Source organism: Ctenopharyngodon idella, chromosome 2 (assembly GCF_019924925.1).
Source record: "Ctenopharyngodon idella isolate HZGC_01 chromosome 2, HZGC01, whole genome shotgun sequence".
NCBI lineage: Eukaryota > Metazoa > Chordata > Actinopteri > Cypriniformes > Xenocyprididae > Ctenopharyngodon > Ctenopharyngodon idella.
In genome coordinates, this window is record NC_067221.1 from 23,849,760 (window position 1) to 23,875,993 (window position 26,234).

At 37.1% G+C, this 26,234-nt stretch overlaps 1 protein-coding gene across 4 annotated transcripts; it reads left to right on the forward strand.

The window, feature by feature from the left end:
• The first annotated feature begins 4,267 nt into the window (after positions 1-4,267).
• wacb (WW domain containing adaptor with coiled-coil b) lies at positions 4,268-25,413 on the forward strand. Of its 4 annotated transcripts, none has more exons than XM_051861409.1 (13): positions 4,281-4,584; positions 4,830-4,863; positions 5,516-5,708; positions 9,934-10,010; positions 13,706-13,821; positions 13,901-14,013; positions 14,135-14,371; positions 17,471-17,593; positions 18,002-18,147; positions 21,714-21,811; positions 23,431-23,599; positions 23,720-23,847; positions 23,936-25,413. In XM_051861409.1, exons 3-13 carry the CDS (start codon positions 5,570-5,572, stop codon positions 24,003-24,005), a joined length of 1,416 nt encoding a protein of 471 aa, XP_051717369.1. In that variant the 5' UTR covers positions 4,281-4,584; positions 4,830-4,863; positions 5,516-5,569; the 3' UTR covers positions 24,006-25,413. The 4 variants fall into 4 exon arrangements, with proteins under 4 accessions (XP_051717362.1, XP_051717369.1, XP_051717357.1 ...); XM_051861397.1 differs by having other exon boundaries at positions 4,284-4,622; XM_051861402.1 differs by lacking the exon at positions 17,471-17,593 and having other exon boundaries at positions 4,268-4,622.
• The last annotated feature ends 821 nt before the right edge of the window (positions 25,414-26,234 follow it).

Below are 26,234 nucleotides of genomic sequence, written 5' to 3' on the forward strand. Positions count from 1 at the left end.
GAACAAGGCCTTTGTTTAACAGTACATTTGGTAATTTCAAGGATTATCATAGAAAGCTAGAAAATTATCATAGAAAATAGAAAATAAAAAGCTTTTGTAACATTATCACTACCATTCAAAAGTTTGGGGTCTATTGGGGAAGAAATTAAAGAAATTAATACTTTTATTCAGCAAGGATGCATTAAATTGATCAAAAGTGAAAGTATATATAATATATATCAAAAGCTTTATATTTCAGATAAATGCTTTTTTTGATGAACTTTCTATTCATCAAATAATTCTGAAACAAAATTGTACACAACTGTAAATTGTACACAACTGTAACATGTAACATTGTGTAATGTAAGTGACAAATCCCATTTGAAATTTGTGCTGGCTACTGTATACAGGCCACCAGGGCACCATACAAACTTCAAAAAGAAAGAAAGAAAGAATTTGCTGATTTTCTATCTGAGTTAGTACTGGCTTTGGATAAAGTCCTAATTGTTGATAATTTTAATATCCATATAGATAATGAAAAAGATGCATTGGGATTGGCACTTACAGACATTCTAAACTCTATTGGAGTTAGACAACACGTTTCAGGACCCACTCATTGTCGTAATTATACTTTAGATCTAATATTGTCACATGGAATCGATATTGATGCTGTTGAAATTCTGTAGCAGAGCGATGACATCTCAGATCATTATCTAGTCTCGTGTATACTACATTTAGCCAAGGCTGCTAAACTGCCTCCCTGCCACAAATATGGTAGAACTATCACTTGTACCACTAAAGATTGCTTTATAAATAATCTTCCTGATCAGTTTCATCACCTTAGCATACCAGACAGCTTAGAAGAACTCAATGTTGCAACAGAAACTAGTGACTCTCTCTTTTCCAGCACATTAGACGCAGTAGCTCCTTTGCGCTTAAAAAAGATTAAGGAAATTAGTCCAATGCCGTGGTACAATGAGCACACTCATAGATCCTCTTCTTAATATCGTTAATTCATCTTTTTCACTAGGATACATACCGAAAACTTTTAAGCTGGCTATTATTAAACCTCTTATTAAAAAAACACAACTTGATCCTAGAGAATTAGTCAATTACAGGCCGATCTCGAATCTACCTTTTCTGTCAAAAATACTAGAAAAGGCAGTATCATCACAACTATGTTCCTTTTTAGAAAGAAATGGTATCTGTGAGGATTTCCAGTCAGGATTTAGACCGTACCATAGTACTGAGACTGCTCTCATTAGAGTTACAAATTATTTGCTCTAATCATCAGATCGGGGTTGTATCTATTAGTGTTACTAGATCTTAGTGCTGCATTTGACACTATCGATCACAACATTCTTTTAAATAGACTTGAAAATTATGTTGGCATTAGTGGAATTGCATTGTCATGGTTCAAATCATACTTATCTGACCGTTATCAGTTTGTAGTAGTAAACGAAGAGATGTCATATCGATCACAAGTTCAATATGGAGTACCGCAAGGCTCAGTACTAGGACCGTTGCTTTTCACCCTGTACATGCTACCCTTGGGAGATATCATTAGGAAGCATGGCATTAGTTTTCACTGTTACGCTGATGATACTCAGCTCTATATTTCTTCGTGCCCTGACGATACTTACCAATTCACTAAATTAACGGAATGCATAGCTGATATAAAAAATTGGATTAATTTCCTACTACTAAATTCAGAAAAAAACAGAGATTCTAATTATTAGACCAAAAACTTCTGCACATAATAACCTAGAATACTGTCTAACACTTGATGGCTGCTCTGTTAAGTCTTCGTCAGTTAGGAACCTGGGTGTGCTCTTTGATACCAATCTTTCATTTGAAAGCCACATTTCTAGCATTTGTAAAACCGCATTCTTCCATCTTAAAAATATATCTAAACTACGACATACAGTATGCTCTCAATGACAAATGCAGAACAGTTAGTTCATGCGTTCATGACCTCAAGGCTAGATTACTGTAAAGCTCTACTGGGTGGTTGCCCTGCTCGCTTGATAAACAAACTACAGCTCGTACAAAATGCAGCAGCTAGAGTTATTACTTGAACCAGGAAGTATGACCATATTAGCCTGGTTCTGTCAACACTGCATTGGCTCCCTGTTAAACATTATGTAGATTTTAAAATCTTGCTAATTACTTACAAAGCACTAAATGGTTTAGCTCCCCAGTACCTGAGCGAGCTCTTAATGCATTATAGTCCTTCACGTCTATTACGATCTCAGAATTCAGGCCAGTTGATAATACCTAGAATATCAAAATCAAACACAGGCAGTGGATCCTTCTCCTATTTGGTACCTAAACTCTGGAACAATCTTCCTAGCATTGTTTGGGAAACAGACACACTCTGTCAGTTTAAATCTAGACTAAAAACGCATCTCTTTAACCTGGCATACACATAACACATTATCACATTTATATAATCCATTAAAGGATTGTCAGGCTGCATTAATTAGGTCAGCCGGAACCGGGAACACTTCCTATAACACCAGATGCACTCGTTACATCAGAAGAAGAATGGCATCTATACTAATATTAGTCTCTCTGTTTATCCCGAGGTTTACCATAGTCAGCCGGATCCGGGCTGTATACAGGTGAGATCAAGGACCTGTGCCTAGAAACGACAACAATGCAGCCCTGAAGTGTCAGCAGAGATTGTGTCAACTAGATCATCCACTGTGAAGGCCTCATCAACACGATAGCCAGTGGCAAAGATCCTCAACAAACCGTCCTATACTGGCGTGATGAATACGATCCTCAACTAGATGGAACTGGAATAAATACTTTGACTGTTGCGATCCCAATCGGACTTATGAAAGCTGCCTGAATCATAATCATGCACTGTTCACTGTTGGCCAGATGAGAACTGGCCCCCCGACTCCCAAGGTTTTTTTCTCCATTTTAACACCTGTTTGCCACCTGATGTTACCTGTTGGAGTTTGGGTTCCTTGCCACCGTCACCTTTGGCTTACTTAGTTGGGGACACTTGACATTTGATATTCAACAATGTTTTGATCTGCCTGCATTGACACCCTTGTATGCGAACTGAACTGAGCTGGATGATGACATCACTGTTTACTCCAGTGCTGATATAGATAAATTAACTAAATTAATAACTATTGATTCTTACAACAGAATGAATCAATACTGAACTTACTTAAGCTGGACAATGACATTTTCTTTAAGAGCTGCTGTGCAGCCAAAATTATATACCAGTTATCACTGTAAAGCTGCTTTTACACAATCTGCATTGTAAAAAGCGCTATATAAATAAAGGTGACTTGACTTGACTTGACTTGACAACTGTTTTCAACATTGATAATAATAATAAATGCTTTTTGAGCAGCAAATCAGCATATTAGAATGATTTCTGAAGGATCACGTGACACTGAAGACTGGAGTAATGATTCTGAAAATTCAGCTTTGCCAACACAGAAATAAATTGCATTTTAAAATATTTTCAAATAGAAAAGTTATTTTAAATTTAAATTGTAAAAATATTTCACAATATTACTGTTTATGCTGTATTTTGGATCAAATAAATGAAGCCTGGTGAGCAGAAGAGACTTTTTAAAAAAACATTAAAAAATCTTACTGTTCAAAAACGTTTGACTGGTAGTGTTGTTACTTCTGTATGTGGGGGCAGATGTAACATTTGACTTCTAATGTTTCAAACAATATTGTGACTCTAACATTGCTTGTAAAAACATTTGGTGACTGTTAACAAGTAGAACACAGATACAAGTTACCGACATAAAAATTGTTTTTGAGTAATGAAAAGGTTTTTGAGTAATGACAACATGACCAAAATTTGTTACAGTTGCTGCACATTCACTTAATTCTGAATTTTGCACACGCAAGTTGAAAGGCATTTGGTTGTGGATAGCTAAAACATATCTGCAACATTTATCAAGTTCATGGATAATTGTGCATGCATTCGTAAATCATTTTGAGTCTAATTCCGTCCCATACGAAAGTGGTGCGTTGGGATTTTGTGCCACCTAGTGGTTAAGAGGAAAATTAAATCAAATGCACCTTTGGTGCGCCTGTAGCCCCGTTGTAGCCAGTAGAGCGTAGGCCTACTCAGTCAAGTTTGCTTTCATCAGGAAGTCCTATATATACGACAAATGGAATGGCGTCATATATATTGTTTTCTGTAACTATTGAATCTCGTAGCCTATCTATGGAGAAATTCAAATACATAAAAAAAGTTACTTAATTTAATTGGATTTGTTAATTGGATTTGTACTTATCTCAATTGTTTTCATTTCTTTTGGTTTTATTTAAATAGGTTTAGCAAATATTTCACGTTTGTCGGTTCGCGAGCACAGGTTGCAGTCATCTGCTCGTGCACGTCGCGTGCTGATCTGCTCGTGCACTTGCAGGGCGCAGTCGCGAGCAAAACGAAGCGATGGACCGTCAGCTCTTTCCCGAATAGCGAAGCAGCACTGCAGCAGAGCTACTTTTACCGATATAACAGTGTGTGTTTGCAGACAGTAGCAGTAAAGAGAGCTGTAGTTCAACAGAACTGCTTCAGTAGTAACACTTCACTTCCACATCATTGCAGCATTAATGGTAATGCATGCAACGAATCCATCCAGACTCAATGATGGGTAAACAGACATTTACCTCCAGTTTACACCCTTCAGCTATTCTTTTAAAGCCTAAACTAACTGCGTATCATATTTGAGGAAATTGATTCAAAGTAGTTTTTGTTTTTGTTTTACCTCTGATAGCGAGTTGTTTTTATTTCTCTACGTTAGCATTAGCTGGCTAGCAGAGCGCGTTTCTGACTATATTAACTTTTTTGTCTTTCACAGGTGTAATGATCGAAGAGATCCTCAATCCTACCAGGTACACAATTAAGTATTTTATCTTTGAAAGTAGTTATATATTTGGCAGAGAAGCCGAAATAGTGTCAAAATTGTATTAGCCGGCTTTAGCACAACACTAGTGCTCACAGGCCTAGTTCCTGCTTTGCTAACTGAAACTATGATATACATTACACGTCATACTTTTGTAGGTAATCGCGTTCAGTTATCTGTATTTGGCAAATTGCTCTATAGATTAAATAGACTACTAGTTTATGAAGAGTCTTATTAGAGAGTTTACGTCTCAGCTTGCTAGCTTGTTTTGTAGTCAGCTAACCTAATTACTGGATTCACAACCAATAGATAATAGCTCATAATTCTCATTTACTTTTAGGTCTTATCAGATACAGTATTACGTCTTATTGGAATTGACTTGGTGAGCTTAACAAACACAGATAAGAGTGCAGATCATCTGGATTCCTGTCTAGTTTTGGTTAATGAGCATCCTATTTGAGTTTCTTTCAAAAGCACCAGGTTTTCTTTAACAGCATTTGTAGTAAAATAATTTTTAAGAGTTCATTTAGTTATTTAATAATATTGAAATCATTTACACCTGCTTTTCTCTTCAATAATAAAAGTTCAGTGGTCTTTGTAAAAAGGTTGTCTGTCCTTTTCTTACACACTGTATTTTCCAGCCTGTCAAATATCAGTCAAAGAGTCACTCTGCAAATGACCATCGCCATGACAAGATGCGAGACTCGTCAGACTCCACACCACCAACTAAAATGCTGCGGCGATCAGACAGTCCAGACAATAAGCAGAGTGACGGAACAGGGCACAGTCAAACGAAAGCACTCCACGTTTACCGGCCTCGTGAGAGGGACAGCGGTAAGAGTATGAGCAAAGTGTGGTTCCATATGCATATAGTTAATGTCATTTGCATGTTGTTCTTAATTCCCTAGAACCTTAAAATCCTATTCTGTTTAAATTAATCATTAAAAATCATTAATCTTTCTAATAATTAAGTGGGTTATATGGGAAATCATATTTATTTTTTAATTAAAAAAAACAAAAACAATTCCCCATATAACCCACTTATTTATTAAGTGGGCTATATGGGGAAATATAATGTACAGTTATCAGTTAATGCTTATGATGAACTTAAAGTCCCCCCATTATGCTTTTTCAGATATTACCTTTGTGTACCTTTATGCAGTGTGTAATATAGCTCTTTGCGAATGTAAAAGGTCTGCAAAGCTTCAAAGATCAAAGAATTATTGTCTCTCAAAAGAAAGAACCGATTCTGAAGTGCTTAAAACGAGTCGTCTGTAATTCCAGCCTTGCTTCCTGCACAAACCTACGTAGGTTTGTAACAAATTTGCCTAATACCAGCCTATGGTCTTCATTAGCTGCCTGTGAATAGCATCTACTTTGACCCTCAAACACTGTAGTTGTAGCTGAGGCTGTAACAAACAGATTTGATTTAAATAAATGGCAAGTAAGAAAACAGCATTTTGACTACTACTGAATGTAGTTTTAAGAGTTTTTTTTTAGGCAAGAATATAGTTGTTTAGACCCCAGATATGCGATTTATATATAAACTAGGGGTGTCCTCGACTACGGATTTACATAGTCGAATCAGATTCGAATCAGATCGCCTATATTCGACTGATTAATTTACAGAATTGAATTAGAACAGAATATAGCCTACCGTTCTAATAAATAAAAATAATTATAAAAATAAAATGGTCATAATCAAGTCACAAGTGCAAAATGCCTAAAGTGCAGGGGAAAATATATTCAAAACACAAGCCACAAATAGTTAAATTAGATAACCCAGAGTGATCAATAAATAAATTAAAATTAAAGAAATTATTAAAATAACGAAAGTATAGCCAGAATTGTCAACTTTGTCTTTTTAACTGCAGAGACAATAAACGCTAAACTGGAGTGGCAGTCTTTTTAGTTAAACATTCACAGCATCCAAAAATCAAATTAGAACCGGCTGAAATGTTTTGAAATCACTTGTACCCTACCTGATCATCTTTCACGCGATCTGCCTGTGTCTGTTTGAGTCTTTTCAAACAGTGCGCTAGTCAGCTCGTTAACGTTGGCTGGCAGAAGCGTGCCGCAGTGTTTGTCGTTGTTGAGTGGTAGGACATGACTTGTTGGCACAACTTGCATCTTAGGTTTTTTGGATCATCTTTTACCATTTCAAAGTGCATCTAATTCTACACTTTAGATTTTCTTATCCCAGACATTGTTAAAGATTTAATCCTTGCCGCCAAGATGCCCTCTGCTGGTCAGGGATCATGGAAGTGAAACTTAAATCTGTCACAGGGGTGGTTGGATTTATTCACGCAAAAATATTAAAAATATTTATTAAAAGCTTCTTACTTTTCACATTTTTATTTACAGCATTATCATAATAGGCTGTATATTAACCTATTGGGAGAGAACCGGTACGTCTATGTAAAATCAGATATTGAGCTCCCCCATATCTCGTTTCATAACACCTCTGCGAAGATTCAACTGTGAAATTGGTAGTCGAATCAGGCTCCTATCGAAGCATTGAATCGTCAACTATTCAGGGTCACCCCTAATATAAACATAGCGCCTATTTGAATTTATTTAGATGCTTTCGGAGATGCGAGCTCCAGGCCATCAGTGACCGTTTAGCGCTCATGTGCGGGTACAGCTTCATCTCGGCCAGTCCTTCAGGAATTTGCAGCTGGCTCTTATAAAGATAGTGTTTAAACATGAGGCATAATTCGTTTTGGGTATATCAAACGGGCAATCTTTGGTCTTATTAATCCATTACTTGTTCCAGAGCTAACAGATTTGGCTTAAGGGCAAGTGAGAATTAACTTTTTTTTTTTTTTTTTTTTTGGTCACAATTGGAACAAAATGTAAAAAAAAAAAAAAAACACAAGGTCTAAAACTATATATGCAGTGATCAAGAAAACAACGACTCCATGTTTCCATGCATCCAGTTCTCACCCTTATCCAACAGCCATATCGCACGGCTACTCGTGTGATAGTGCTCATATATTTACTCACTTGCCCCGCCCCAGACCTACCTAGGTCATCTGACATTTCATGCAGTTGATTGATGACGACTATGATGCAGGGCAACAACTCACTGCATGATGGAGCCTATAGAATGTCCCTAAAATTATGGATATGGGGCAAAAATGTCCCTGTTTGAGTTTGTCTCATATTTACATCATATGATAAAGGCCTGGTTTCACAGACAGGGCTTAGTTTAAGCTAGGAATAGGCCTTCGTTAAATTAGGATATTTAAGCATAAAAATGCCTTAGAAAAAAACCTTACTGGTGTGCATCTTGAGACAAAATAATGGCACTGACCTATTTTAAGAAATGTCAGTGCAAGTTATTTTCAGTTGAGACTAGGGATGTTACCATTTAATGGATGATTGATTAACTGTCGATAATACATTTAATCGCTAAAACTTATCAATTGTCGATTAAGCAGGTTCACAGGTACATGTTAAGCAGACGCGAGGAAAAATGAAGCGAGCGTGCCAGAGTTATGTTTGGGACCATTTTATAGCTAGAGTTACACCTTCATCATGATTATCAGATTGGAAGAGCGCGCCCACAACATGATTCACATTCTGAATAGCATCTAACTTAGTTCAAGTTCACTTGTGCATTCGCGACATTTTGTAATGTTTAATTTGTATATATCTGATTACTCTCATATAGGATGCGTTTCTTTGTGTTAAATAATGCGCTATCAAAGTGCTCCAGTTTACCGGTGTTCATTCAGTGCTTCAGTACGTGCAGCTCAGATAGCAATGCACGACTAATAATAACTATGATTGGGACTGTCATATTCCATAACATTAATGAGAACACTATTTTAAAAAATCGTTTTGATTTCATTAGGTTTAGTTGCCGTTTAGATCGCTTTGTTCCAGGAAGAGCGCGTCCACAACAAGAGTAGGCCTACACATTCTGACAAGCACGCATCTGAGGTGGTGTTGGGGACACGTTGTATTAGTTGTTATATTTGATAAGTAATTTAATAAATGATCAATCACATCAACTCATTTTACAATCCTTCTAGCCATTTATTTAGATTAAAACCCCTTCTCATTCATTTGGTGAGGAACATGGCATTGAGCAGCATTTTGCACACCCTGTCATGCTGTTGACTATATGCCACTGCAGTAGACACATATTGCAGTATTAAGACTAACGATTAATCGATTAATTGATCGTTAATTTAAATGACGATCGATCATGGGAATTTGTGTAGTTGAGACAGCTCAAACTTGCATTTTAATCTGGGACTAGTTTAAGCCTTGACTGTGAAACCAGGGGATAGTTAATCACATATATATATGATCTATATCACACGAGAAAAGTGCTGTTTTTCTGTCCAGAATAGCGCGAGTGCAAATGTGATACTGATTTTATACAACAGTTAAATAAATAAGTTAATATTGTTTTATTTTATTGTTATTTTTTATTTTATTCTGTTTTGCTCAATTTTGCCAAAGAAAATATAAAGACAAAGCAGAACTGTTCATCTCCGAGCAACACACAGCTGCATTTCATTTCTGAATCTGTGTTTTGAAAGAATCGGGTGAACCATTTATTAGGCTTGTTGAACTTGAAGTGCCGCAGCACTAACCGATGACGTCAAAGTACCGCAAGAGTGACTCAAAAGCATACTGAGCCGTCAGCTCTCTAATAGCCCTCGCAGTACTTTGATGTCATACACCGAACGGTCTGTGCAGTACCGCTTCAAGTCCAAAAATATAAAAATGTTCTAGTGAGAAATAATTACTTTTTTTTTCTTTTTCTCACAACTGGACAAAAATTTAAAAAACACAAGGTCTAAAATTATATATGCAGTGATCAACAATTGGGACATCAGTGGAAACCAGCTCATTCTGTCATGAGGCCATGTTTCCACCACTCAGCCGCAGGACTGTCATCTCAAGCCTATGAACTAGCAGTCCAGTGTGTTAAATGGATATCCAGAAATCTGCCTTGTTTCAGTGAATTATATTCTGCAAATACTTCAGGTTTTCACATGCATAGTAGTTTCTGTTTCTGATCATCTCAATTATGTTTCAGGCGTCAGTTCTTCTCCACAAGAAAACTCCCATCATGCATCCAGTTCTCACCCTCATCCAAACAGAACTTCAGAGATGGTAAGTTGTTTAGTCACTGGATTGTCTGAACAGCTAGTTAGTGTTAAGGAAGCCCTGTATAATTAAGCTGGTTTAGGGCCATGTCACCCAGACACAGATCAGATGTGTTTGTTAGCAGTATATGAATGCTTAACACAGCCCAGCAATGGAACTGACAGATATTCAACAAAACTAAATAAAAACTATGCAACCTTTTATTTAGGGTACTTTTTTGATAATCAATCAATCAACTGTGTCCTGGAATAATCGATTAATTAGATTTAAAATTCTGAATTTTAATTTTATTATTTTTTTTAAACACCTCTTGCCCAGTGTTTTCCTTCAAACAGTTTGCAAACTGAAGAAGGCATGTAGGCTATGCTATACATTGTGCAAAGCAAAGGGTTAAACGCACTCATTAACACACACACTAACTTATCTGGATATATTAAGTTATATCTCATTAAAACAGTTCCTTTAAATTTACTACTTGGGTTCCATGTAGCATTTTAAACATACATTTAATGTCCTACAAAATGCATATATAATAGGGGTGAGAGAAAAAATCGATCCATCGATGCATCGTGATTCTCTCTCCAACGATTCTGGATCGATTCTGAGCTTATAGTTTTTAACCAGATGTGCGATGACGCTGAGTGTGCTTTAGAAACACCCGTATTCTGCCTGCTTCCAATTCCTCAAACACATACACCACTCAAACCTTCCGCAAAATAATCATTCATAAAGTTCGGAAAGGTTGAAGCGAATTACAAGGACATTCGCGGGCTTCATTGAACAGGGTGGCCTGTGAGAGACGTGCGCTTTGTTTGATGTTACACATGCAGTGCTCGCCGGTATTTTCCTTACAAATTCTCTACGAAGTCATCATTTATGTCGTTTGGAATGCAGTGGACTTATTTATTTAAAATATGAAACTCAGAAGGCTGCTTTCAATTTCAAATGCTGATGCGCGCTATTGTGAAGAGTGCTCGCGCATGCGGCTGTGCGCGACTCCGTGTAAAGCCTGATTTATACTCGACGCGTCCACAAGTTTGCTTGGGTGCGCGCGACAAAAGTGATGTCATCGCGGCGTTCAGTGTGTGCAAACCCATTTCGTGTGGCGGTGTGCACGGCAAATTTTCTAACTTTCCACGCAGCTCCGCATCCGAAGATGCACGAATGTGAGGCGAATCTGGCCGAGTATGTACGTCTCACCACACCGGCACCCAGATTGTGCTTCTAAATTAGTTGGTTACATTTACAAAATGTGCCTACAATACCAGAAATAATCACTTTTAATGAAAATAAAGGTCTATGTTTAATAAAAAATGTTTACGAAACTAAATGAAAATGTTTAGTGGAATTAGACATTTTTTTTAAGAGATCATTAATTTAGTTGTATACATGTTTTCATATCCATATATTTTTTTCTAATGTCGAAAGTAATGATCTCACAGTTTACTGGGTTTTACACGATTCTTTTTGCAGTGTGGTTTTGGTGAAGTTTAAGGTTACTAGAATAAACATTTGTCACGTGTACCTTTCTTCTCACCGCTGCTTCCTGCTGATTTAGAGGACAATTTCTCTGAGTCACCCCCTGTCGTTTCAAAGAATAGAACAACGGCGAGCGCGCCAAGTATAAAAGTCTTGTCCGTTTGTGGAGATTGCGGAGGCTCGCGGTGCGGAGCCAGGGCGAAAGTATAAATCCAGCTTAAGTGGTTTAATGCACTTGCGTCTCAAAAATGATTTTGTGACGCAAAATTAATGTAAACACAGCCAGTTATGTCTTAAGGGATTAAAAGGACAGGACAAACCACATTACTTCTTATATTTCAAAAGAGATCCATGCGTGAAGAGTTCCCGCCGTCTATGTTGTCATAGTAACAATCAAACAACCGTAAAGATAAAGAAAAATCACTCATAATTCTTGAATGGAAAACGTTCAGATAATCTTAAATACTGAAAGCACTATTTGTTTATTGCTTATGTTTCTTTGCTCCTCTTTATTATTTGCTACTTGCTCGTATGTTTTGAGGTTATGTAAGTTAAAATTCTTAAACAATTGTTTTAATTTAGTAATTTTTTCAATTTATAATTATTTTAAAAACTAGGCTACTTATAATAATATAATTAATTAATAAGAAAAAAAGTAGATCAAGAATCGTTTTGTAATCGGACCGTGACTCCCGGAATCGGAATCGGATCGTGAGGTGACTAAAGATTCCCACCCCTAATATATAACATATCAAAATGTATATTTTAGTCAATTATTGCACTCCTATTTTATTGTGCTCCATCAGCACGCATATGTGCACCAGTGTTCGCCTCCAACAGCTCAATCTTTGTCCTTCACTATATTTCAGATGCGTTTTATACTTAGAAATGCTTTATTCACTAGTGACATGACTGGTAGATGTTTTCAGTGCGCATGTGCGAATAATCAATGATCAACAACAAATGTGATTATTTTCATTATCGATTATTATCAGTTAGTTGTTGCAGCCATACTTTTATTGAACAACGCTGTCGCAGTCCTCACAAAAAAAATCCAGTTGGCATTGGCGACAAACATGTTGGGAAAACTATGTGCATCCCCATGATGTTTTGTCTGATACCATCTTATATGTGGTGCTGTTAATTAATTACAGCTTTAGAGTGTGCACCAGTTTCCAGCATGCAACAATAAACAAAGTATGAGGCGTGATGTCCAATTTGCAAACAAATGACTTGTTTCAGTCGAAAAAATTCACAACAACTCACTTGTGTGTAAATTGTTTAGAGCTATTGCAAAGTTCATAACTGACTCCCTCACTGATTTTTTTCACTTATGTTTGATCCCAAATAAAAAAAGAATTGTTATTGTGATGTCAGTCTCAGCCTCAGACGTCACGGACCGATGGCTGAATGTCTGATGCATAAGGCACACAAAATGGGAAACACTTCAGGAGTTTCGTAGTCGTCATCTGATTGGTTGAATTCTACAGGATTTCCGGGAGACGTGTGTCGCGTTCTTTAACGGTCTGCCTGGAAACAAAGCTGTTGTGGTGCCAAACCCCCTTCATGGAAGAAGAAAGCCGTTGTGTTTACGACTGTGACAATGAGCGCTTATCAGGATCAACTAAACACTGGATTTTCAAAAGTATGTGAAGTTCACGGCACCATTGTTGCGGTAAACTTGCACAACGTTATTAGACGCGCGCTGGTCTGTAATCGTAGGGACATCGACTTTACATTTTCACACCCTAGACTTAATGCGGAACAAAACGGACTGTTATTGGTTGCTTTACATGTCGGTCAGACTCTTGGGGGGTCCTTGGCCAGTGAAAGCTGCGATGGAGTCCAGACCTTATGCTGTCAGTCTGAAGGTCTGGCTACATGAGGCTACTGTGATGTATATTTTAGTGTCTGACACTTAAATCAGTCTGCTGGTTGTTCAGTTCAAATGACAATGTATAATTAAATATACTCATTCACAGCAGAGTTTTGTTCTAATAAAATTATAAATGGAATTCTAATTCAAACATTTTACAAAAAAAAAAAAAATGTATTGGTTAATTTTAAACCGTGAGATCTAATTGTAAGGTCGATTCAACTGTACAGGATATTTAAAGCAGATATAAAAAAAAAGACTAAGTTGACCTCACTAATGAATAATTGTGACTCATCTCTATTCCTAATGTTCTCTAAATATCAACATTATTTCCTGTCTCTTTCAGCATCGTGAGCCAGCAGATGACTGGTCAGAGCATATCAGTTCATCTGGGAAGAAGTACTACTATAACTGCAGGACAGAAGTCTCTCAGTGGGAGAAACCTAAAGAATGGCTGGAAAGGTTAGTTGCTTTAGATCTCCTGTAACTGCCTATACTCCTCTTCAACCATCAACTGACGCTAGTCTTCCTGTGTGAACAGAGAACAAAGGCAGAGAGAAGGTGCCAAGACTGTGGTTAACAGCTTTCCCAAAGACCGAGACTACAGACAAGAGGCGATGCAGGCCAGTGCCACAAGTGCCCTCAGTAGTACAAGTAACGGAAACAAATTTCTTTGGTTCCTTCAAGTTGTATTATGTTGATAGTTCATTTTGCTGATGGTTTCAGTGGTTCTGAACATGCGTCTTGTTTTTCCACAATCCCTTTCTTTCCTCAGAATCTTCTTTAGCGGAGAAGCCATTATCACACTCTGGTTATTCTCAGCCTTTGTCCATTAACCCCTCCAGTACGTCCAGCTCCTCCTCGTCCTCCACAGTGCCTGTGTCTCCTGCCCTGCAGGCTTCAGCCTCCACTCTGCTTCAGGACCCCGCACTCCTCCGACAGCTGCTGCCCGCGCTGCAGGCCACCCTGCAGATGAACCACAGCAATGTGGACATGGGCAAAATTAATGAAGGTAATCGCTAAGTGCTACGTTAACTTGTTTTTGTTTTTATCGAGAGAATAAACTTAAAAATGAAATTGATTTTTACTGGTTAGGGCTTTTGGTTTCTTCTGTTTGGGGAGTCTTCAAAAACGTGTACAGTAATCACCATTAGATCAGTAATCCCTTCTGATTGGCCATTGTGTTCACGCGCTCATCAGATATGTCTGATTGGCTTCAATAATCACAGCTTCAAAAACATGCTGTAAATAGTCATCAATGACGCTCTTCACAGAGCGCTTACACAGATACAGATAGGAGCTTTTGAAAGCGGGCGTCTATCGTGGACCAGTCCGCAGTTGCACTGTTCATTAAACACACATGAACAGCTTATGATCTGATGTTTTCAGTGATGGCTCAGTTCTCAGTAAATTTTGTTCGATTCAAACACCATCTCTGCAAGTGTCTGCAAGTTGCTTAGAACGCGCTTTTGGGAATAAAGTGTGCGCCACCCATTTCATCTGATTTGTAGCAAAAGAAATGCTTTGAGGACTGCCAAAATAAAAGCTTGATAGTATAACATTTGAAAATAAATATATTAAGATATTAGTCTTGTTGTATTACAGTTGTTCTATTAAATTAAATTATTATTTTTAAGTACTTCATTTTATATTTTACAGTACAGTGGTATTATCACAAAAGTAATATATTTCTTATTTAATCATTTTTTTTAATTAATAATAAATCATGATAGTTTTTGTTTTATTGACATTAAATTTATCAAAAACTGGGAATGTGGCCTATGATAAATCAATAAGTTTTTTTTTTATTTATTTTTTTATTTTTTATTTTTTTAAATGCAGTTTATGGTTAATGAAGTTTGATTTGGTTCTTGTAAAAAGCCTATAATATAAAAGTATACCACATTTTTCAAGTTTTTCCAAATTGTTTGGCAGTAAAAGGATGGTTTGCACTCAAAGTCTTCAGAGTAAAAAAGTAATTTTAAGCTTCTTATTATTTTCTATAAGATGCACTCTCATAAATCACTCCAATCATTCTTGTCATCTTGCTCCTATTAAAATAAACTATTCTTTGTGCATAAATCTCTTTAAAGTAAAAATATCAGATCTTGCAAGTTTTTTCCTGGTCCTCGTACTTTTCATGCTGCTTACACTGTTATTCTTCTCTCTAATCTTGTCTAAATTTCCTATTCATCAGAGGTGGGGCTGGATACAGATTTCTAGATTTCCTCGTAGTGAACTAGTAGTCGTTCATTTTAAGTGATTAGTCGACTAATCGCACGTTTATTAATAAACCATATAAATCATAATAAAGAGCCGGCACTCAAGCGCACGCATAAAGCTCGCCACAGTGTACCGGCAGTTATGAATGCATCAGGGAAAAACGGCAAGGAGACTGCTTTAACATTTTAATAATTAACTGATAAACTAGTGTTTTCTGTATTTTCGGCTGCAGTGATGAAGTTGACGATGCTGAATCATCTCCGCAGTAGTGGACGTGCATATATGCACATTTCATATGGATTACATGACCTGAGAATATTTGTTTTCCATTTTAAATAGTTCATTTAAAAGTAGACATTTTGCTTTTTATAGACATTTTCATGTCTATGAAGCAAGTTTACGTGGAGTTTCGGTTCTTTTCTTTCCTCTTTTTTTTTTTTTCGCACAATTAAATTCACAGAGAGAGATGGCAGAAAGCGCACCCTGTTTGCTTTCGTTATTTTACAAAAGCACGTTTTGTTACTATGAGTGCACAAAAATAAAAGTAGACTTACAGATTCAAAAGATGTATTACTTTTATCTGTAAGACCAAAAACGACGGCGTATTTTAAGTGCAAGTGATCTCCATATTAGCTGTTATGCAGTAAGCGCACTACAGTAAGCTTTCACACTCCGCACAAACACTTGAATAGCCAACATTTTTCTAGGTTAATGTTAAAGCTTGTGGGCATGTTGCTACTACTTAACATGTTTCGGATGATAAACCATGTTTGAGGCCGATGAATGATGGGCGAGTGTTTGGATGTCCTGCCCGATGTACTGTAATTACCACATAGACCAGCTGGTAATGATCTGTCCATCACGGACTGCGTGACTTCACCACTTCCTGTGGAGTTTTTTTTCCCCCGCAACTAATAAAATTTTAGTTGACTAAGCCCCTTCTTATCGACTAACGATTAGGTGACTATTAGGGAGCAGCCCTACAGATTTCCAAATTCAGTTCTGATTCACAAGCTCTTGATTCCTATTTTGGTTTACTTTGATCTTACTCATTTGGGTATAGGTATGTATGGTGCAGTAAAAATTCCATCTTGGGATTTTAAGAATCAATATTTGGACTGTTCAAATGAAAACTAATTGAAAAATCTATGTTTTTACCTTACCCTATTCAGTAGACAGCTGAACTATCTATTGCTTCAGGGAGGAAGAGCCCTTAATACCTTGATCAGGAAGAGATGCTCTCTAGACCAGGGGTGTAAAACTCAGTTCCTGGAGGACCGCATTCCTACAGAGTTTAGTCCCAACCCTGCTTCAACACACATACCTGTAGCTTTCAAATATGCCTGAAGGAATTGATTAGCTGGATCATCAGGTACATTTAATTAAGGATGAAGCTAAACTCCGCAGGGCTGTTGGCCCTCCAGGAACTGAGTTTTGATTCCCTGCCCTAAATCTGTCAATTGATGTATTCTTGAATGATCAGTTTGGTTCATTCTCTTGAGTTGTCTCTGCAAGTTAATGATTTCAAACCCATTTGAACCAGTGGGATGTTGTCATAACTCTTAATTATGATAGAATACATTCATAAGTGACATCAACCCTGTGATGTGAGTTTTTGTATTCTTTGGAAGCAAATAATAAAGATCTATACAAATGCACCTACCTGTAGCAATTTATATTTACGATTAGGCCTTCATCCAAACTGCAAAAAATGTTGTGCTTTAGCTGTTTTGACACCTTGACAACTGCTTTTTGCACAATATGTGGAATCTTCTCTCCACATGGTGAAAATACCATAAGCTGAAAGGCTAGAGCCTTTTTCAGATTGCTTTGCTTGTTTAGGACTGCTTTGACTCTACGTGTGTCTTTTTCTGTCTTTGTCTTCAAGTCCTCACAGCCGCTGTCACACAAGCTTCCTTACAGTCTATGCTTCATAAGCTTCTCACTGCCGGACCGTCCGCTTTCAACGTCACTACTCTGCTTTCCCAAGCTGCTCAGCTTTCCACACAAGGTACGGCTGAAGTCACCCTCCACACCTCCCTTAACTGATGTTGTTCTGCAGTGCAACTAATCCACATTTTGTAATGGAACTATGTGAACATACTTTACAAAACTGTGTATTGTACTGTTCCTCATTCATACACACCCAAGACCATGGACACGCACATGCTGAACAATTCTTTAAGCCACTGTATTTTACATGGGTGAGCTCAGACTTGGGTGCAGAATAAGACATTTTGAAAAAAAAATGTAATTTAGTTAAGTACGATTCAGTATATTTGTTATATTGTTGTTTTGTAAATTATAGCAATCCAAAACTGGCAGATCGACACATTTAAAAAGTCCTCTTATTCTCACACCAACTTTTATGTATCTATTTACTGGATTCCATGTCTATAACTGCGTTTCTAATGAACAGCTCAACAGTCCGGACAGTCACCCATGTCATTAGCATCAGATGCTTCTTCACCGAGGTCATACGTGTCTCCTAGAGTCAGCACGCCTCAGACCAATGCTGTCTCTAAACCCCTGCTCAGTTGCGCATCTCTCTCTTCACAACCAAAGGTCAGTAGCAGTTAGTCATTTTATAAGCTTCTCTGTTAAAGTGGCATCAGAAGGTGTTTGGACACTTAAGCCATGCTTAATTTAAGAATGTCATTCAGTCATTGTATTAGATAACATATCAATCCATGTGGCATATGCTAAAAAAAAAAAAATCAGGAGTTTTTGACCATCAGACACTACATGATTTTCTGTGAATTTTTTTTTTTTTCCCCCCCTCTGTGCTCTGACTTTCGGCAAGTAGAGTCAACACCTACAGACTGCAAATCTGGGCAAAAGTCATGTAGTGTATGCCAGCCTTAAATGCAGAGCAAGAACAAGTGTAGTTTATGCATCTCATTAGTTATGGACTTGTTCCAGTAAGTTTGACAACCAGAACGTATATGTTTGTTTGTTTTTAACTACAGACAATTATGGTCCTCCTGACTTTTACATCACACCAGAATTGTCTTTTTTTTTTTTTTTTCTTCTGCAAGTCAGAAATTCCCACCACAGTGTGATTTCAACCAAATTAGCTTTCTGTGATGGTGGTGATCAAAATTACATTACATTTTTGGAGTAAAATTACATCTTGCGGAGGATAACTTTACAGTTGTGTAGTAATAGTGTCCTAAAGACACTATTAATGCTGCAGTCCGTAAGTTTTGCCTCTTTGTCGCCATCTCTGTTCGAAACCTGCAATTGCAGTTATTTGCGGAATTATCATCTTTACGTGGGTTGTGCATCGGCACGGCTCCTGAGCGTGGGTGAATCTAATGTTTTGAGGAGAATTTGTGGCTGTCAGTCACTGCACCGGAGGATACTGTACTTCGTAATCACAGATTGTAGCCGTTGAAGTATGGCCAAAATACAACAAGTAAAAAATCTGCCACTTTTGTTCTGACCAACTGAGGGGAGGAAAAAAAAAAAAGCTTTACAATAAATCATGCTACCAATGGTGATTAAATCTAACGATCACTTAGCTCATATCACATCAAACCATGCAAATTATTATTGTTATACGTTGTTCTCAAATTGTTAATGTTAACAACATCAGCATTGCGTGACTACGTGTATTTACTGTGTATTATTGTTACCTGTAGATTTCAATTTCTGTACAGTCTAATCTCTAATGTTAATTTGTCATACCATATAATCCGCCATTAAAATGTTTAATTATTCCAGCTGCTGTGAGAAAAGGCTACAAATGATCCATCACATGCAGCATCCTCACATGCCATATAGCCTAGCTGGGACTCGTTCTTTATGTAAACACACGTGACGTAATGACACAAAGTTGAAAGGCTGCATGCTCGAATTTCCCGCAGAAACCTACCAGTACCACCCGAATTATAAAACGTTATTACAAGCTTACTGTTGTGAATTGGGCTAAGGTAAGAAGATAGCTTTCAACACTGGTTGGTTATGTACTTGCTCAAAAATTGATTTTGGATCATTTTTAACCAAAAAATGTTACGGACTGCAGCTTTAAATATAATTTTCAAAAAACTTTTTTTGATATTAAATTGTTTAGGTTGGTGGAGATACCACAAATGTGGGTCAGTTACTTTTGAAAAATTGACGTCATTTTTAACAATAAATATGGTTTGATTGTTTTGCTTTTGGTTTAGATATTCTGTTTAGGTTTTAAATGTTATAATTCCTATATTTTTATGATGGATTTGTGTAGTTTAAAATCTGAAAATCTGAGTCTAGGACAAGGGTAACACAATCAGATTTCTATATAAAAGGCATTTTTGACAGATTTAATAAGATTTCACAACTTTTTTTAAATATGATTTTCATTTAACTTAAAGTAAAAAGAGAAAAGAGGAAAAAAAAATCATCCCCTGGGAAATAAAAGTACCCAAAGCTGAAGAAACACCCATATTTATCATTTAATACTGTTTTATTTAAAATGTGCTTTTGCTATAGTTCTTTTAAAGAAATGCCACTTTGGTTTGATATTTAGTTATCTAATGCAATGATGTTCATACATTTTAGAGACGTGTACTGCTGTAGGTTTATACTAAGTACAGGGTTCCCACGGGTCATGGAATTTCTGGAATATCATGGAATTTTAAAAGGTCTATTCCAGACATTGAAAGTCAGGGAATTCTTATTTTGTTTTTTTTGTTCAAGTCATTTTTGTTCAAGTCATTTTTGTTTGTTGCATTAAATTTTACTTTCCATTTATCAATGTAATTTTTCTATACCACATTTTTTTTTATTGCGTTTTTACGTGTTTTGCGTATTATGGTTAGGCTATTTTTCAGCGGCATTTTATTCCCTTCCAACTCAACTGGCAATCACTTAAGTCAAATGCAGTCACCTGTACCTGCTAAGGCAAACATGCCAGGAAAATGTAAATTTCAAGAGCTTTGGCTACAAAATGACCACTTCAAAGACTGTCCTAACCAGCCGCGACACGACACAGGATTCTATTTTTGAAATGGTTTCTATATTTCTGGGATTTTGCAGCTAATAGTTCAGGTCATAGAGAGGGAACAAGGACATAAATGCACAAAGAAAAGTATTTATTACTTACAGTTTCTTCTTTCCTTTCATTTCTTTTCAAACCCTGAGGTAAATTATCCATTGTTGCTCTCATAGTGGCTATTAAAGTCATGCAAAATGATATTCAAGCTAAAACCATTTTAATATTAAGCAAAGCTCAAACAAGTGTATTTCATGACAAAGATTGAATCAGTCACTGAGTATGTATTTTGAATGTTTTATGGTTTAATTTTGTTTAATTTCGTTTGGTTTTCATGTTTAGCTGCGAACAGAGCCCACCCACATGCTGTTATGATTGGCTGTGATTTATGATTGATTTTGTCGTCTTGTAGCTTTGTCAAGTCTGGTTAGGACACGGTAAGCTAGTGGCAGTCGCACAGAATTTTCAAATTGGTCGTGCGTAGCCGTTACCTTCGTTTATTCACCATGGTAGAATGAATAAATATGAATAAATTAATAAATGCACATTGGATAAACTACCAACATTGCTTGTGAAGGAAAAATATTATGGGACTTAATTATTTAATAATTATTTATTTCAGACTTAAATAATCATAACCATTTACATAAATAGCCTAGTGTCAAACAGTCTAAGACGGTCTGCAAAAACTAAATGTGAAGAAATCAAAAGACTGAATGATGAACTTGATGAGAAACAGAAAATCCTCTAAAGCGTTTAACACCTGAAAGCATAAAAACTATAAATTAATTTCTGTAGAAATAGTACAGAAAAATACCAAAGTGCATTTAATGGGTAAAAGAGCAAAAAAATGTAGTGTGTATGAATGTTTAACTTAGTTTTGTACTAAAAACGTCTGTGAACAAGTAAATAAAGCTTGCAAATGGATGGATTTTAAAATACTGTCTGTGGCAGATGTTTGTCTGCTCAGTGCTCAGCACAACAGCAGCCTGTTTTTCCGTTCATTATAGGTCATGGAAATTCAGCTTTTTAGTCAGTGAAAGTCAGGGAATTTGATGTTTGGTTTAGATTGGGAACCCTGTAAGTATATTTGCCATTATTTAATTGACATCTCTGTTTAGATTCTCTGATCTCTGTTGTTCTTCAAATTCAGGTCAGTGCATCAATTCAGAGACAAGGATCAATGTCCCAGCAGTCAGTCAGCTCTGACAAACCTCTGGAATTCAGTGATCCCCGTCTTCACAGGCAAATGTATGGATCTCTCAGTAGGAACTTTTCTTTTGTTTGTAGGCAATGTAGAAGCAGCCTATCAGATGTTGTCTTACAGCACCATCTACCAGTTCAGTGTGGAACTGCAACCTGCATGTTACAATTACAAAGAAATTGCATTTATATAAAACCTAATATATATATATATATATATACACACACACACACACACACACACACACACACATGTACATGTACACTCATCGGCCATTTTATTAGGTACACCTTGCTAGCACCTGGTTGGACCCTCTTTTGCTTTCAGAACTGCCTTTATTCTTCATGGCATAGATTCAAAAAGGTGCTGAAAACATTCCTCAGAGATTTTGGTTCATATTGACATGTTAGCATCACGCAGTTGCTGCAGATTTGTCGGCTGCATCAATGATCTGTTTCACCACATCCCCAAGGTGCTCTATTGGATTGAGATCTGGTGACTGTGGAGGTCATATGAGTTTAGTGAACTCATTTTTATGTTCAACAAACCAGTTTGAGATGATTTGAGCATTGTGTCATGGTGCGTTGTCCTGCTGGAAGTAGCCATCAGAAGATGGGTCATAAAGGGATGGGCATGGTCAGCAGCAATACTCAGGTAGGCTGTGGCATTTAAATGATGCTCAATTGGTACCAAGGGGCCCAAAGTGTGGCAAGAAATTATCCCACACACCATTACACCACCACCAGCCTGAATCATTGATACAAGGCAGGATGGATCCATGCTTTCCTCTTCTTGGCTTACAGGAGTGTGCTGGTGGGGTCGTCTTCTGCTGTATTCTGTCTGCTTCAAGGTTTGACGTGTTGTGCATTCAGAGATGCTCTTCTGCATACCTCGGTTGTAACCAGTTTTTATTTGAGCACGCAGCACTGCTCGTTCACGAAAGTCTGTGAAGTTTAGCAGAGATTTGCTTGCAGAAGACTCATCCACTCCTAACAGCAAAATTGAAATATTTGCATGAATTTCTTACATTTACGTTTACATTTACATTTAAATATACCTGTAAGTTATGCACTGAGGAAACACCACATCTCAAGCATTAAACATTCAAGTATTTGTCAGCACATATATCTGTCAGACTCAGCATCTGACAGGGCAAGCCGCTGTAAACTGTGTTAACTATATCTTACCAGTTATTATATATAAAGCCTGTCTCATGATTAGGACAAATTGGAATATGCACTTTCCCCGCCGCAGCTCACTCTGCATTCTATTTTTCAAATGCACTCGTATAAAACTACTGTATATTGATCTAAACGTTATTGCCTCATTCCATATTGTTTGTAAAAAAACATATCAATATGTCATGCGAACTTGATATACCACCCACCCCTACTAAATGCATTGAGATGCTGCCATGTGATTGGCTGATTAGATGGTTGTTAACAAGCAGTTGAACAGGTTTACCTACTGTAATAAAGTGGCCGGTGAGTGTATACGTCATATTGTAATTTTGGTGAAGATATGACTTTAATACATTATAATACTTCTATAAAAAAACAAACAAACAAAAAAACTTATTATTATTAACTAAAGTTCTAATTCCTTTTTTCTTTTTTCTTTTTTCTTCCTTTTTTTTTTTTAATAATCTTTTCTTTTTGTTTTATAGTAGCCAAGAGGGCTTGTCGAGCTCTAATGGCAGTGCGGGCATCAGCATTCCCGCCTCAGGCAGCACCTCTCGAACCCAAAGCACTTTCACTCCTTCTCTAGCATTGCACTTTGATGAAAATCTCATCAAGCATGTTCAAGGCTGGCCTGCAGAACATGTAGAGAAGCAGGTGTGAACATGCCTTTGTCTCTTCAACTGTTTATAAATCTTCTAAAGGATCAAACATCAGTTCTCTAACTGTTGAAGTTCTCCCCTCTCTCACTCTTATTCTCAATTTCCTGTCGCACAGGTGTCACGGTTGCGTGAGGATATCCACAATATGGGGACCCTCTACATGTCAGAGATCTGCACCGAGCTGAAGAACCTTCGCTCTTTAGTGCGAGTGTGTGAAATCCAGGCCACATTGAGAGAGCAGAGGTCTGTAACCCCGATTTAGATTAAATAATGAACAATGTGTAACTACATGACATTTAGTGAATTATTTTTTTTATTTGCTTTCACACAGGATTCTGTTTCTGAGACAGCAGATCAAAGAACTTGACAAACTAAAGAATCAGAATTCCTTCATGGTTTGAGAGGGTGGCTATGGAGCTCATGGCAGTCTCTTTCCGAACAAGTCCAGCCCCTGGCTGTTTGGACCCCTGCTCTCAGCCCGAGCTCTCAGATCCGCAGTCAAACTACCGGCTGCAATGCCTGAAACGGGACAGAGAGATAGGAACCTTACAAAAGTGCTTAGGCAACACGAAGCCCTGAGATCATAGATTAATTTCACTGTCCTTTGACGTACATGGCTTCTCAATTCTCAGATCCACAGGCAATTAGAGAAGTGTTCAGAGAACACGCTCTCCAACCCAGACTAACCTGTGAGGAATCATGCAGTGGATCTGGCGATTCATGTGCTGGTTTTTCAAGGTTATGCCTGTGTTAATGGATCCTAAATTTCACTGTCACACTGGAGACTTAAAATCCCCCGTCCTCCACTGACTGACAGTGATTATGAATGATGTTAGAAGGGCTATCTGTGCACAAGGGCGCTTCCAGCTGTGCTGGCGTTTATCAAAGTGACCAATTAAAATAAACCCAATATAATTCTGAGCACTCATTCTCAAAAGTTAGGCATGACTGGCTGATTATCTGCCACTCAGAAGATTATTTAGGATGTATAAATGATCTTCCTTAATTCACAACAGAAAAACGAATGGGTGCTAGCGATTTCTCATTTGTTGATGTGGCACTTAAAAGCTTTTGCCGAAGCGGTAGACGCACATTTTCTGAGTTTCTGACCCTGATGAAGGGTTTTTGTCACTATCTGCCTTTGATGTTTCTTGTTCTCTGCAGTGCTGTTACACATCTAACTGAGATTACTATTCATGCTGCACCCCAGCACTGTTTGACTCTTTTTGTATTAATGTTTTGATTTGTTTGTATTTGCTCAGTTGTTTTTTTACTCATATAAATGAGTTTCGTCATTCCCATATTGCCTGGTTTTGGGGGATGCAATGAAAGGACTTTTTATTTTATACACGAGCTATGGTCGGACATCAAAAATGCATCTTTTAAGGATGAAAGAGGACCACTGGGACTGTCTGAACTGACCTGTGGGAGAAGAGTATGGTGAAGTACAGGATGTGATTGCATTTTTCTCATCTTTTACATAAACTATCAACCAGTCTTAAAAAAAAAAAAAAAAAAAAAAAAAAAAAAAAAAAAGAATCTGTAAGCATTTAGTCAACTTGTCAGTTTGTATTTGAAAAGGATGTGAAAATAAGGCAAAACTGGTGATTCCTCTTTGATGTTTGCAATGTCATTCATAGTTTTTGCTCCATTGTTCTTTCTGTCTTTGCTGCCCTCTAATGCAGGGTTTGAACTTAGACCAATTTTAATGCAATAGGCTGTAAATGGACTTTCAAAATAGAGATGATGGGTATGTTGCTTTGTATATGGTTTCTAAAAGCTACAGGAAATAAACAAATTACCACATTGTGTTTTGGTACATGTTTGCTTTTGTGCATTGGCTGATTTAATAAAAATGCATGCAGTCATGCCCTGGCCGAGGTAGAGGTAGTCCCTTTCAAGGACTCAACTTTTGCTAGCAGGTTTGTACATGTTCGCCCTCCTGTGGAGCAAAGTTTCAATTGCAGTGTTTTAATTACTTTTTTCAATTACATCATTGGAGAAAACTTCACACAGTAACAGCAAAGTGCAGGAAAAGAGATGGCATTTACTACCAATTTAAAAGTTAAAGGTCAAGTCAATTTTGCTGCTTTTAAAAATCCTCTACGAGAATAAAGTAGGCTAGAAAGTAGTAGTTTTGTGATTAAGCTACAAAAAAAAAAAAAAAAGGCATCAAAATAATTTTTGTAAATTATATTTGTAGTATGTAGTAATCATTTTATAAAAGCAATAGGCTACATTAAAAGTTTACCGTTGTCATAAGATTATACATTGCAGAATCACCAGGGGCCAGTTCAAAAGTAATCTGATCGGATTTCGGCCATCGGATTAGATCATATCTTAAAAATGGGTTGTTCTAAAGAAAAAAAAGGATTCTGAAATCAATACAAAATACAATCTTGGTTTTGATCTGGATAAAATCACCAGTTTGTGTTATTCAAAACTTTTTAATAAAATTGGGATACTTTTGATCCAAAAAATCTGGACTATACTGATCATCAGAAGGGTGGATTTCTGGAACAAAAATGTAATAACTTTAAAACTGGTCAAAAAAAAAACAACAACAACATTTGTATCATATATTATACACACATTTTTGTATTTTGCTCTTGATTAGTTTAACTGTTAAA